Source organism: Mustela putorius, unplaced genomic scaffold, assembly GCF_011764305.1.
Source record: "Mustela putorius furo isolate JIRA1106 unplaced genomic scaffold, ASM1176430v1.1 tig00003858_pilon_pilon_pilon, whole genome shotgun sequence".
NCBI lineage: Eukaryota > Metazoa > Chordata > Mammalia > Carnivora > Mustelidae > Mustela > Mustela putorius.
The window spans coordinates 53,255,637-53,267,900 of NW_025422010.1; the positions used below are offsets into that span (position 1 = coordinate 53,255,637).

Below are 12,264 nucleotides of genomic sequence, written 5' to 3' on the forward strand. Positions count from 1 at the left end.
GACTTCCAGCCTCCAGAACTGTGAGAGAATAAATTACTGTTGTTTCACGCCATCTAGTTCATCGTCCTTTGTTATGACAGCACTAAGAAACAACTGTATCTAGCTAGGAGTCCAGACCAGTGGATGTGATGGGAAGTGGAGGGGAAAAGGGTAAGATTTCTAGGATTTGACTGTGTCTCCAAATCATTCTGTTTGGGGGCACAAAAGGAGACTACCCATGCTACTTCTTTGGGGTATAATTAATGACATAAATATAGGGGGATTATTATCTGGGGAGTACTTGTCTATTTTTACTCAAAGAAGATTCAGAAGAAATGCTTTGAGATGATTTCGGAAGGATTTTTGTTAGTTAGGAATCTTGCTGGAAAAAGATCTTAGGCACTTGGGACAGAGTAGAACCCAAAATGAGTTTCTAAAAAGCTGAGTGTAAATCAGTTTTTAAAATGAAAATATTTTAAATATAGAAATATTATAAGGGCCCAGTAGTTAAAGCAATTGTATGATGAGTTCATATATCAGAGAAAGAATATAGAATATTTTGGGAAGAAATATTTATACCCTAATATGTAACAAATATATCCAGATTGCCATATTTCCCATTTGCCTAAAATAAGAACCGTCTATATAAAAGAAAAGAGGAGGTCAGTTTTAACTAAAGATTTAAAAAGATTGATAAAGTTATTTACAAGCTTCCTTAGGGCAGATATTTTTGTCTATACTATTTACTGGGGGTAAATGGTGCCTACACACAAACTTTCAATAAATACTGTTGAACAAATGCCCCAGGTGATTTCCACTGAATGAATGTCCCAGGTAATTTACATTGTTACTGCAAGAGGTGGCATTACAAGGTCTCTATTTCTTGGTCTAATACTTCATTGTTGTGACATAATATAATATATCTGTTTATTTCTATGAGGCAGGATGTGAGAAATGAAAAGACAAAGAATCATGGGATTTAAAAAGGTGCACTAAAATCTGAAAAGCTCTCAAGTGTATTTATAAAGTGGACTACCTGAAATGAGGGGCAATCTGAGCTCTTGCTAGAGTTCAAATGGTAAATATTGTGAGGGAGGGATAAGGGTTTCGAGAGAACAGAAGGTATCTTCCTGCTAGTGAGAAGGGAACTTACAAATTCAGTTTAGCCACCTGGGGCCCATTTAGTGGACTAGAGCAGTAATTTGCTAAATGGGTCCCTCATAGTAAAAAAGAATGAGTAAATAGTGAGCAATTTAGGCATGGTAAACCACTAGTAGCTCAAGGGATATAAGAACATGAAACTATAATTAGATCCTATGTTCATAATGTACTAACTAAATGTATTACATTGTATATTGCATCTTTCTGAGTTTATTTCTGGACACAGCTGAGCCCTTAACAATTTGGACTAAAACCATTCCAGCTATCAATTCATGCTCCCATTAAAATGCCAACTGCTTATATTAGAAAAAAATTCCAGAGATGGTTTCTTTTATCTTAAATCTAAGGATGCAAACAGGATTAACCTAGATGCAAAACACAGCAAGTCAGTTATAAATCACACAGCATAAAATAAACTGTAGCAGTAAATTGAAAATTATGTTCTCTTTTTCTTTACGTAGCTGTGAAAATATTTTAACAAGTTGGCATCAGGGTTTGCAACTTTTACATCTGTTGTTTCTTTTCAGGATTATCTTTTAGCATTTTAAGATGTGATTCTTTGGAGAGTGTGGCTAGTCGGATTGTACATTTGGAACACTTTAAAAGTTAGGGGGCATTTATGAGTTACATGGTTTCAGGATACTGGCCTATTCCTCACTCTACTTTCAGTAGAAGCTACTCTTTCATGAGTTCTGGAAAACATTTGCCCTTTACTGAAATCCTTTTCTTACTCAGAGAAATGATATAGTATGGGTTGGCTCAGATCGTCTGGGTGATGTTCCAGATACTAGCAAGTTCTAAGCACAGGTTTCACTGCCCTTATCGATGTCTTTTATTTCAGCTGTGAGGTTCCAGTTGATCTAGGGGTAAGGGGACTGTATTCTTTACAAATGATTCCTCTCCCTCACCCCCATGTTTAGTAACTTTATTGAAGTTTTGGAGGTGGAACAGGGAGTGGATCATACTGGGCACCCTTGTTCTGCTCTTCCCTCAACTCTGTTGTGATTCTGGGTTCGAGGGAATATGGCATCTTCCAGACTATGGACACTGTGCCTGAAATAGTTCATCTATGTAGAAATTATATTCTACATTTTTTCTCCCCACCCTGTCCCCAACACAGGATTTTTCATTTGGTTTTGTTTTTTAGGCTGGAAGGTATTTCCTTTTCTCTTTATGCTGAGATACTTTAACATTAACAGTACTCATTATGGCCCCCTCCTCCCAATTCAGTGATTCCTCATACCAAGTTGGGCAGTCGTGTATAAGAACTCCCAGCCCCTCCCACCTCCAGTATTTTGGATACTAAATTTTCTGAGTATGTTATTTCTTTACATTTTTTCCCCCTTGGAGGAGGTGTTTTGGTTATAAATACCTTCAAAGAGTAAATAAAATTCCTAGTGGATAAAAAGGCAGAGAGAGGATGATTGTATAAAGCTGAATGATGGGAACCAGAGCTAGTTTAAGTATAGCACTACAGTTTCTTAGGATGCAAATGGACATTAGGCCAATGTTATTTATGATTAGAACAAACTTTCCCTGAGTTTCTTACATTAACTAAAGAAATATACCTCGAGGGGTGCCTGGGTGGCTCAGTGGGTTAAAGCCTCTTTGCCTTTGGCTCAGGTCATTGGGCTCTCTGCTCAGCTGGGAGCCTGCTTCCCCCCACCTCACCCCCGACCCCCGCCTGCCTTTCTGCCTACTTGTGATCTCTGTCATATAAATAAATAAAATCTTAAAAAATATATATACCTTTAGAAGGGAGCTATAAGCTATAAGCCATATTTCTTAAATAGCAAAAGTTAAACACATTTGTAGGAAATCAGCTAAGGTACTAATGAATATAAAGAGGTTAAACAGTCCATATTTTAGGATTGAAGTTTAACATGTTCTTTGTTTTTTAATCTAGTTTAAGAAAGGCTCAATTAAAATACCATTCTTTTCCTTTCTAGAATGAAGAGTTTGTGTTAGGAGCTATTCAAGGCAACATACAGATTAGTGTAGTTGAAATTTATCTTTAATATCATTACCTCTTTTCTGCCTCTTTACTTTCTTTCAGAGACAGATCCTTCAGCAACTACCCAGTTTTACTAGTTACAGAAAATTTCATCCAAAGCTAGTCTCTACTGTTTGACTTCCTGGAGGAGGTCAGTTCCCCTTGTTTTATTTTTGTTTCTTCTCATGGCACCTAGTATTTCCCCCCTTCTGCCTCCCTCTCACTTGCTGAATGTCTTTCTTTATAACCTATAAGCTCTATGAAGGCAAGGACAGTATCTGATTTATTCAATTGCTTACCACAGTGACTGCTGTATAATATGTTTATGATTATTTGTTAAATTAATTGACGTGACTGTCTTATCTCTTGGGAGAATTTGCACTCTCCCTAATTTTAAAAATGGAACTCTGTGCTGTTGATTGAATTGAAATGCAATAAAAATTAGTTTCATGAGGCCAAGGGGTAAGATTTCAAAAGAAAGATGTAGAAAATCATTTTCAGGAATTTCAAGAATTAAGAGAAATATTTATTTTTATTGTGTCGGCACCCTTCATTCCTCTTCAGCGGAATTGTGTGGATAAAGATAAGTGTGACTTTTCTTGCCCTTATCAATTTATTTCAGTGACAAGTTCTAGCTGATCTTTCTTTTTTCCTTTTTTAAAGATTTTTTATTTTTAAGGAATCTCTTACTCTTAAGTGGGACTCGAACTCATGAACCCAGATCAAGAGTCCCATGTTCCACTGATTGAACCATCCACGAACGCCTCATCTCTCTCTCTCCTTGGCACCCCTTCCAGATTTAGCCACTTTACGGAAGTTAAGGCAGGCCTTTGACAGTAGAAGTTGACAGAATCTCACATGTGAAAATCCAGATTTATAAAACGATCTGGGGGAACGGTAATACAATTAAAAAAGTTGCTAAATTCTTTTGAATAGCAAGCTATTCTAGTGTAGCTTACAGTATCGTTTTAAGTGATAAGAAAGTGCAACTTTTCAGACCATAACTAAACATTGTAGCAGCAAAAACCAATTGTTTTTCTTAGTGTTGAAGGAAAAAAAAAAAAAGGTAAGACATAAGAGAGTATACACAAGACGACCAATCTCCTATCCCACCACGTCTCCAGTCCAACATTTCTTGTACTTTCCGCTGCTTCCGTTGCCAATAAACTTCAAACTTCAAGGTCATTGGGAAAAAACGAGACCCCCAACCCTTTGCCTTTTTCCTTCTCACGCATAGTTGCAGAGAGAGGATTGACTCGGGGTTGTACGATTAACAAAAAGCGCTCTCAACAACTGTCCCAAGTTACAATTTCCAGTCACTGTCTTCCCTGGCCTGGAAAAAGCGGGGGAAAAGTGAGGTTGGCCACTTTCACCGCCAGTTATCCCGGGGCGCTCTGGGTGTGTTCTTGCATCTCATTCAGTGGGTGGAGGTGAGAACCACGGAACCGGGACCTTCACACCGCGTCGAGGAGAGTTCCTCAAAGCCCTCGCTTTAAATCATTAAGGAAAACGAAAGCCTTGTCGGGAGCGGGAATGGGCGGGTTGGGCACAAGTTAATGAACAAGAATATGCCCAGTTTAACAGCAGAGGGCACAATACCCACTGCCCGTAGCTAGCGGCTGGCAGCAAGGAGGGGCATAAGGTAAGGAACTCTGGGGCTTGTGGTTCGCCATGTTTTCCTCCGGCACGTTTGTTCCCGCAATAGAACTACAACTCCCAAGAAGCACCGCGCGCCTCTCTCTTCTTAGCCGGCCCCTCTCCCAAGGCCAGCGCGGAACCTCCCGGGACCTGTCTTCCCCCGCCCCCAGCCCCGCCCCGCCCTCGTACGCACGCATCACGTTTGTTTACCCTGAAGCCCCGCCTCCCCGCCGTCCTCCGGCTCTCTCCACTCCTCCCGGGAATGCCGTCATACTAGTGATGCATATTCATGAGGCCCTCGTGGAGCTCCCGCCCTGCCCGCCTCCCGCCTTCCCGCTCCAGGCGCGTGATTAATATTCAATGAGCCGGGCTGCGCGGCTGATTCGCCGCGGCGGGCGGGGTCTGCGCTCCCGAGCCCGCGACCCGGGCGGGGAGGGCGTGTGTATGTGGGGGGGCGGTGGCGGCCGGCCGGGCCGGGCGGGCGCGCGGGATGGAACACCGAGACACCGACGGAATGCTCCGAATTGCCACATAATCCCCTGGAACGGCCGCGCCGAACGCCATTGGCTTCTCCCTTCTCCCCGCGCTGCCGCCGCCGCCGTCTCCCACCTTCGCCTCCCCGCCTCCCTCTGCTCCCGCTGCCTCCGGAGCTGGGGGGGAAGCGCGAAGCCCCACTGCAATGGAGCCCGCCGCCGCGGCTACGGCGCAGCGACTCCCAGAGACCAGCAGGGAGGACCGAGCTCCGGCTCCGGCGGCGGCGGCTCTGGCGGCGGCGGCGGCTCTGGCGGCAGCGGCCGGGGGCGGCCGGAGTCCGGAGCCCGCGCTGACCCCGGCGGCCCCGACCGGCGGGGCGCGGGACGAGGCCGCCGGCGAGGCGCAGCCGGGGCCGCTGCCGGGCCGGGCGGGAGGCACGGGTCGCCGGCGGCGGCGCGGGGCGCCCCAGCCCACCGCCGGCGGGGCTGCCCCGGCTCCCGGGGCCGGCAGCGGCGCCAACTCCCTCCTGCTGAGGAGAGGGCGGCTGAAAAGGAATCTGTCCGCGGCCGCCGCCGCCGCCGCCTCGTCCTCGTCCTCCTCGTCGTCGTCGTCGTCGTCCTCGGCCGCCGCCGCCTCGCACTGCCCCGGCGCCGCCGGCCTCTCTACCTCCTGTTCGGCCTCGGCGTCGCTGTGCACCCGGAGCCTGGACAGGAAGACGCTGCTCCTGAAGCACCGGCAGATGCTGCAGCTGCAGCCGTCGGACCGGGACTGGGTGAGGCACCAGCTCCAGCGCGGCTGCGTGCACGTCTTCGACCGCCACCTGGCCTCGACCTACCTGCGCCCGGTGCTCTGCACGCTGGACACCACGGCCGGCGAGGTGGCCGCCCGCCTCCTGCAGGTGGGCCACAAAGGCGGCGGCGTGGTCAAGGTGCTGGGCAAGGGCCCGGGCCCCGCGGCCGGCACGGAGCGGCCCCCCGACGTCGGTCCCCGGCTCGCGCCTGCGGAACCCCGGGACTTGGGGCCGCCGCCCGGGAGGAGCGGGCTGGCTGCCGTCGGGGGCCCGCCGCGCGCGCCTCCCGCGGACCTGCAGCTGCCTGGCGGCCGGGACGGGTGGGCGCGCCGCGCCTCCCGCGCCAGCCCCGCGCCGTCGGACTCCAGCCCGGGTGAGCCGGGCGCCCCGCAGCGCCTGGACGGCGCAGCCGCCGGCCCGGCCTCCGACACCGAGAGCTTCAGCCTAAGCCCCAGCGCCGAGAGCGTGTCGGACCGGCTGGACCCCTACAGCAGCGGCAGCGGCTCCTCTTCGTCGTCCGAGGAGCTCGAGGCTGACCCGGCCCCGGGCCTGCCGGGGGTTCCGGGTCAGCCCCGCCTGCCCGGCCGCTCCGCGCCGGCTCGGCCCGGAGCGGGCACCCGACCGCCTTCCCCGACGGCCTCCCCGCCTCCGCTGCAGCCGAAAGACCCGAGGGGCGTCGACGGCCCGGGAGGGGCTGTCCGCGACCGGCCTCGGGAAGAAAAGGCGGCTGCAGCCGCGGCCCTTAGCCGCCCTCAGGCGACCCCGGGTGGGAACGGGGCGGCCCCGGAGAAAGCGCCTCCGCCGCCCACCCTGTATGTGCAGCTCCACGGAGAGACCACCCGGCGCCTGGAGGCGGACGAGAAGCCATTGCAGATCCAAAATGACTACCTCTTCCAGCTGGGATTTGGGGAGTTGTGGCGGGTGCAGGAGGAAGGCATGGACTCGGAGATTGGCTGCCTCATCCGCTTCTATGCAGGTAAGGAATTCACCTGTACGGTGACGCGTGGCGTGTAAACACTTGCAGGTCGGGAGGAATGGGTGCATTCGGCCGTCTGTCCGGACCAAGGGGGCATGCACGCCCTCGGGAGTCTTTGTTCTTTACAGCTTTCGCCTGCCCTCTGTGCCATCCTAAGTGGAGCAATTGTAAAATCGGCGAGTTGCTGTCAATCTTGGGGACATGGAGGTGGGGAAGCGCCGTCGGAAGAGGTGGCACAGCCACCAGGAATTACAGGTAGCAGATACTTCTGAGAGAGGCAGTAGTACTTTTAATAATGAGGGAACTCCTTCAGGCCTCCCTCGAGGGCTTGTTGGGTTTGAGGCAGTCTGGGATTTCAGGTAAAGGATCTCGTACACATCGAGGGAAATGACCGACAGACAAGCTCCAGGTCACTCTTTGTTTACTCGTCCACAGTTGGTCATTCCTGTGTGGTCCCCAGGAGCTTCTTTCTTGTCACCTGGGGCGCTCGTTCAGCTCTCTGTCAAACTCGTCTGCCCACTGAGCCCTCCCTAACAGATGGGACCCTTCTTAGGGATTTTTTTTTCCTCCAGAGCTTTTTTGCTTTACTTCAGTTTCACCTGCAAGTTTGATTCTTGCAACAAAAGTGATGCTGCCTAGTTTTTTTTTTTTCTCATTTCTTACTTCCAGCCTCGATAACCCGGTCTGGCCATTGCAGTGTGACCTGCAGTGGAGATCACAGTAAGACTTGGAAGTGGTCACAGTCTCTTGAGATGGAATCTAAAATCCTCCTAATTCTTTTTGTCGGTTCTAGATGAAAACTTTAATTCTTCTGTCCCCCCCCCCCCCGGCTTTTTGAGATGTGATTGGTGTATTAGATGTAATTCTTGACTCGGAGTGACTAATGTTTTTCTCTTTTTTTTTTTTTTTTTTTTAAAGATTTTATTTATTTATTTGACAGAGAGAAATTACAAGTACACTGAGAGGCAGGCAGAGAGAGAGAGAGAGAAGGAAGCAGGCTCCCTGCTGAGCAGAGAGCCCGATGCGGGACTCGATCCCAGGACCCTGAGATCATGACCTGAGCCGAAGGCAGTGGCTTAACCCACTGAGCCACCCAGGCGCCCCTGTTTTTCTCTTTATTAGACACTTAGTGGGTGCTAAATTAGGGAGCTATGGATCCTGGTTATTATATTGGAGCTTTCTATTTGTTTGCATCTTTTTCCTCCTCTGGTTTAAACAATTAAGTTCTTAGTGATAATAAATTTTATTTAAATAAAGTTAGCATAACCAAATTAAATTAGGAGAGTTAAATTTTCCTCAGCTTTACTCTTCTAGTTTGTAGGTGCTGGTTGAAAAATAATCATACTTGTAACTTTATTAATCTGTTGCCATTATTTCTAATTTAATGTTTTTGGGTCAACTTGTGTCTTAGTGGCAGCTTAGTCAGTTTGAATGAAGAAATCTTTACTCCCACATTGAAATACAGTAGCATTCCTGGTGAGATGTTAAGCTTCATTGAAGTTTTTTAATAATTCAGGTGGATTTCTGATGGATTTTTGCCTTATAAAGAAACCTATATCATCATACAATAGCATTTTCAGTATCTAAAGATAATATCATGCTTTAAAAGTTATGACCTAGATAATCAGTGTTTTTTGTTTTTGTTCTTAAGTTGTAGGAGCAACAACTATATCTTTTCCTCCTGGAGCTCATGTATTTTGTAAAATATTGTTATTTTGCAAAAGTATTAAATGGTAATCACACTTGGAATGAGAATGTTAATGTGAGAATGCTAAATGCTCTTAGAGCCAAACCAGTTAAATTGAGTGAAGTATATATATAAAGCAAAGGATATGTAAAGTAAACAGTATTGAACACATTTTATGTAGAAAGGGCTCTGCTTTTCTTGTTTTCCACACGTTGATTACAATAAATGTCCCTGGGAAAGGTTTTGGGTGTCCTAGTCATGGGAATTTAAATCTTTGATTCCCTGTCTCTTCAAGTGTGTCTAAATATTCTAAGTGAGTGATGTACAGTGCATTTGTGTGTGTGTGTGTGTCTGTGTGTTTAAAGCTTAGCAATAAAAAGTGATAGATTTTCTACCCGGTTGAATCTTAAATTTCTGGTGTGATCATTTTACTCTTAAGTTTTGCTTTTGTAAAAGCTGTAGTTATTTTTTTCTGGACTTATTTGCTTCATCTCTGTATGCACAGTATAAATACATACACGCCTTTGTGTATACACTTATAAAAATAACTAATAAAATGGGGATGTCACACACAGTATCCAACCTATTCTTGAATGTGAAGCCATTGTATAGGTGTCCTAGAAGGAAGATGCTTGATTGTTACAGAGATGGCTAGTTGTTTATTTTTGTTTCTCTACAGAGTTGAGCCTATTTTAAACCCAAGGTAATATACAAAATGTCTGTTGATATTCATTTGCCATAGAACAAAATTCAGCATGTAGTGAATCCACTTGAACTTTTGCAAGAGAGTTTAGTTTTTGATGAACAAAAGGGCCTTTTCCTGAGGTGGTCTTACATGTTACAGGAACACTGTCAGGATTTCACAAAGTGAAGGTTTGTACCTGGCTGGAGGAGATTCCTAGAAATTCCCTTTGCAGGGGAATGTAGGGCACCCAACGGGAGTGTTACATTTTGGTAGTAATTCTTTTCCTTGGGAAAAAGAGAGTTAAGGTTTGTTTTAGAGGACACCCTTTAAGAGGGTATTGTGTGCCACATTTGTTTTTATGATTTTACGTATAGCTTAGTCTTAAATTTCTTGCTGCACCTCTTTTTGTTTAAATGTGTAGTTGGAGTTAAGGATAGATTAGGAAGTTGCCTTTGAAGCCATTTGAATACCTTACTGCATTTAAATTGAGCTCATTATCTGCTGTCTAGTTATCTAGTCAGCTCTTTTTTTTTTTTTTGAGAAGTTCTTGTCCAGCAGAGAACTTAAATTCTTTTTTGAAGGTCACCTTTCAGTGGACTTTCAGTATTTATAACTTGACTCAAGTTATTATTAAAAGTCTTTGAAAGGTATTTGCAGCCTTTGAATATTTAAATACTTATTTGAGTAAAGTAAATTGAAAGTCTTTAATGAACTATAAGGTGTTGGATGAAAGGTGCTATCTAATTACAGAGTTGTTAATGAAAACTTAGTTTGAAAATTGTTATTGTAAAAAAATTGTTATTGTATCTTTCAAGCATTCTTTTAGCTGATTTAAAATATGACAAAATTTAAGTGGCTTTATATGAAATGACTGGTTTTAAGTATTTTAAGTACATTAACATTTAATTTCCTTTTAAAATGAACCATCTTAAATTCTAATTGGAAGAGAGTAATTTTATGTTAAAAAATTTAAAAATTTATGTTGCTCGATGTAACTAATGGACTTCAAAAGATGAATGAGCTTTGTGTTTTGGACTCCCTGGGGAGTCTGAGTCATTGACCAAGGGCAGTCTTAAACTACATATTTTTTGACTTGCACCACCTTTAGATTTCGTGGTCTAGCTAATTCAGTTCAAATTGCAATAGTGGGAAAGGATGTTGAGAGAATGGAGAGCACACCCACTGTGTCCAGTGAATCTTGGACAAGATATTTTTATTTGAGTTCTTGGGATTGCTTAGGAGAATGATCTCGTAACCCCTCTCATATTTCTTCTCTTTTTCTCTGTTGGGAATGATCAAACCTTACGTGGTTTCCTACATGGAAACCGAGAAGGGGTGGTTCAGCATTAAGCTGCAATATTGACCAGCAGGCTCTTATTACTATAATTACACAGTATTGAGTAACGTGCTATGAGCATGTGACACCAATGTGTGCTTCAACAGTCCTTTCAATTTTAAGAACAAAGGGTTTAACTTTATTTTTGTTGTTTTGTATGTACATTTTAAATTTGTTGTTTTTGATAGAAAGTGCATGCTGTCTTTTCCATCATAACTGGGGTTTGAGAACATCTATTAATATGTTGGGTTTTATTATCTTCAAACATTTTAAAGGGCTTTCACATCAATGGTCTTATTTGTCCTTTCAAAAACATTATTAGGGAGGAGACGTGTCAGTCCTCTTTTCAGATGGAGAAACATGCACAGAGAGGTTTGCCTCTTGCTTGTGGTTTTTCAGTCCTTGGCAGAGCTGAGAATAGAGAGCTGGGATGTTCTGTTTTGCAATTCATATCACTTTCCATGAATCGATGCTGAATTTCATTTACACTTGATTTTTTTCACTTGGTTAGAAGCATTCAGAAAATACGTTATTTTTGTTGGTAATGAGGTGATATTATCCTCCAGTCCAAAGTGGTATTCCTTGTGAAATGTTGATGCCCCCCCCCCCCCCCTTTTTAAAATCATGCTGCCTTTAAAAACCTCAAGTAACAAGCCTGGCAAATAGGCAATACAGAAAGAGTACTGAAGTGTTGTAAATATTCTGGTTGCAATAGTCAGGCTTGCATTCAAGTTGTTAGGAAATGAAGTTTACTTAATGACTATTTTTTTTATTTAACCATGCCTCATTTGTTAAACTGTAAATCTTCCTTGGGTAAAGCGAATTAACACTTCATCTGAAAAGTGGATAACTTTTCAGGGTGGAGGTGTGGCAGTTCAGTTCCTTTAAAACATAGCCTTACTTGTAAAGTGTTGAAGAGTTACATCAGAAAAGTCTTGCTTACATCTTTTATTTTAAAATAGAATTGTTGTTACTTCTGTGATACTGTTTTGCTGGTGTTACTATGCTCTTGTTACAGTTATTTTTTATAATTCATATATTATAGAAAGCTAGAGAGTAAGCGCCTCTCCCTGAATTTCATAGTTGTTTCTACAGTGTGTGTCTTTTGTGCTCAGTGAAGTAATTGCAGGGAGAGGAAATGTGTAAGTTAGGTTGTAAAGTTGTATCTTTTTGTTGCTATACGATTGTTAAAAACACCACCTTAAATGATTGATTATCCAAAGGTCATCAATATTTGTTAAAGTGTAAAGTGTTTCTGTTGTTACTTATTCTCTTTAGCCCTGAATTTGATTTATTGGTAACATAACTTTCACTGACACTCTTTATGATCCAAGCCTAGTGTAATACTTGGCATTTTAGTTTAAACATTTGTTGAGTTGAATTTGTGGAATTTTGTTAAGCAGCTGGTGGTGTATGCCCTGATTCTTCAGCCTTCCATCCTGTTTGGGTCCCCAGGGATGTGTTAAACACACATATACACACAGGCATTTCTCCCAGGGCAGGAGATTTTAGATGTGCCACATACTGTTAATGTCTTCTGTTGCA

The 12,264-nt window shown here is 44.4% G+C and overlaps 1 protein-coding gene across 1 annotated transcript in view; it reads left to right on the forward strand.

The window, feature by feature from the left end:
• Positions 1 to 5,308: 5,308 nt before the first annotated feature.
• PHLPP1 (PH domain and leucine rich repeat protein phosphatase 1) overlaps positions 5,309 to 12,264 on the forward strand; it is a 205,786-nt gene continuing 198,830 nt past the window's right edge. The window contains exon 1 of the mRNA XM_045065697.1: positions 5,309 to 7,011. Within this exon, the coding sequence (XP_044921632.1) occupies positions 5,451 to 7,011 (1,561 nt within the window). The 5' untranslated portion in view covers positions 5,309 to 5,450. The remainder of the gene's footprint in view (positions 7,012 to 12,264) is intronic.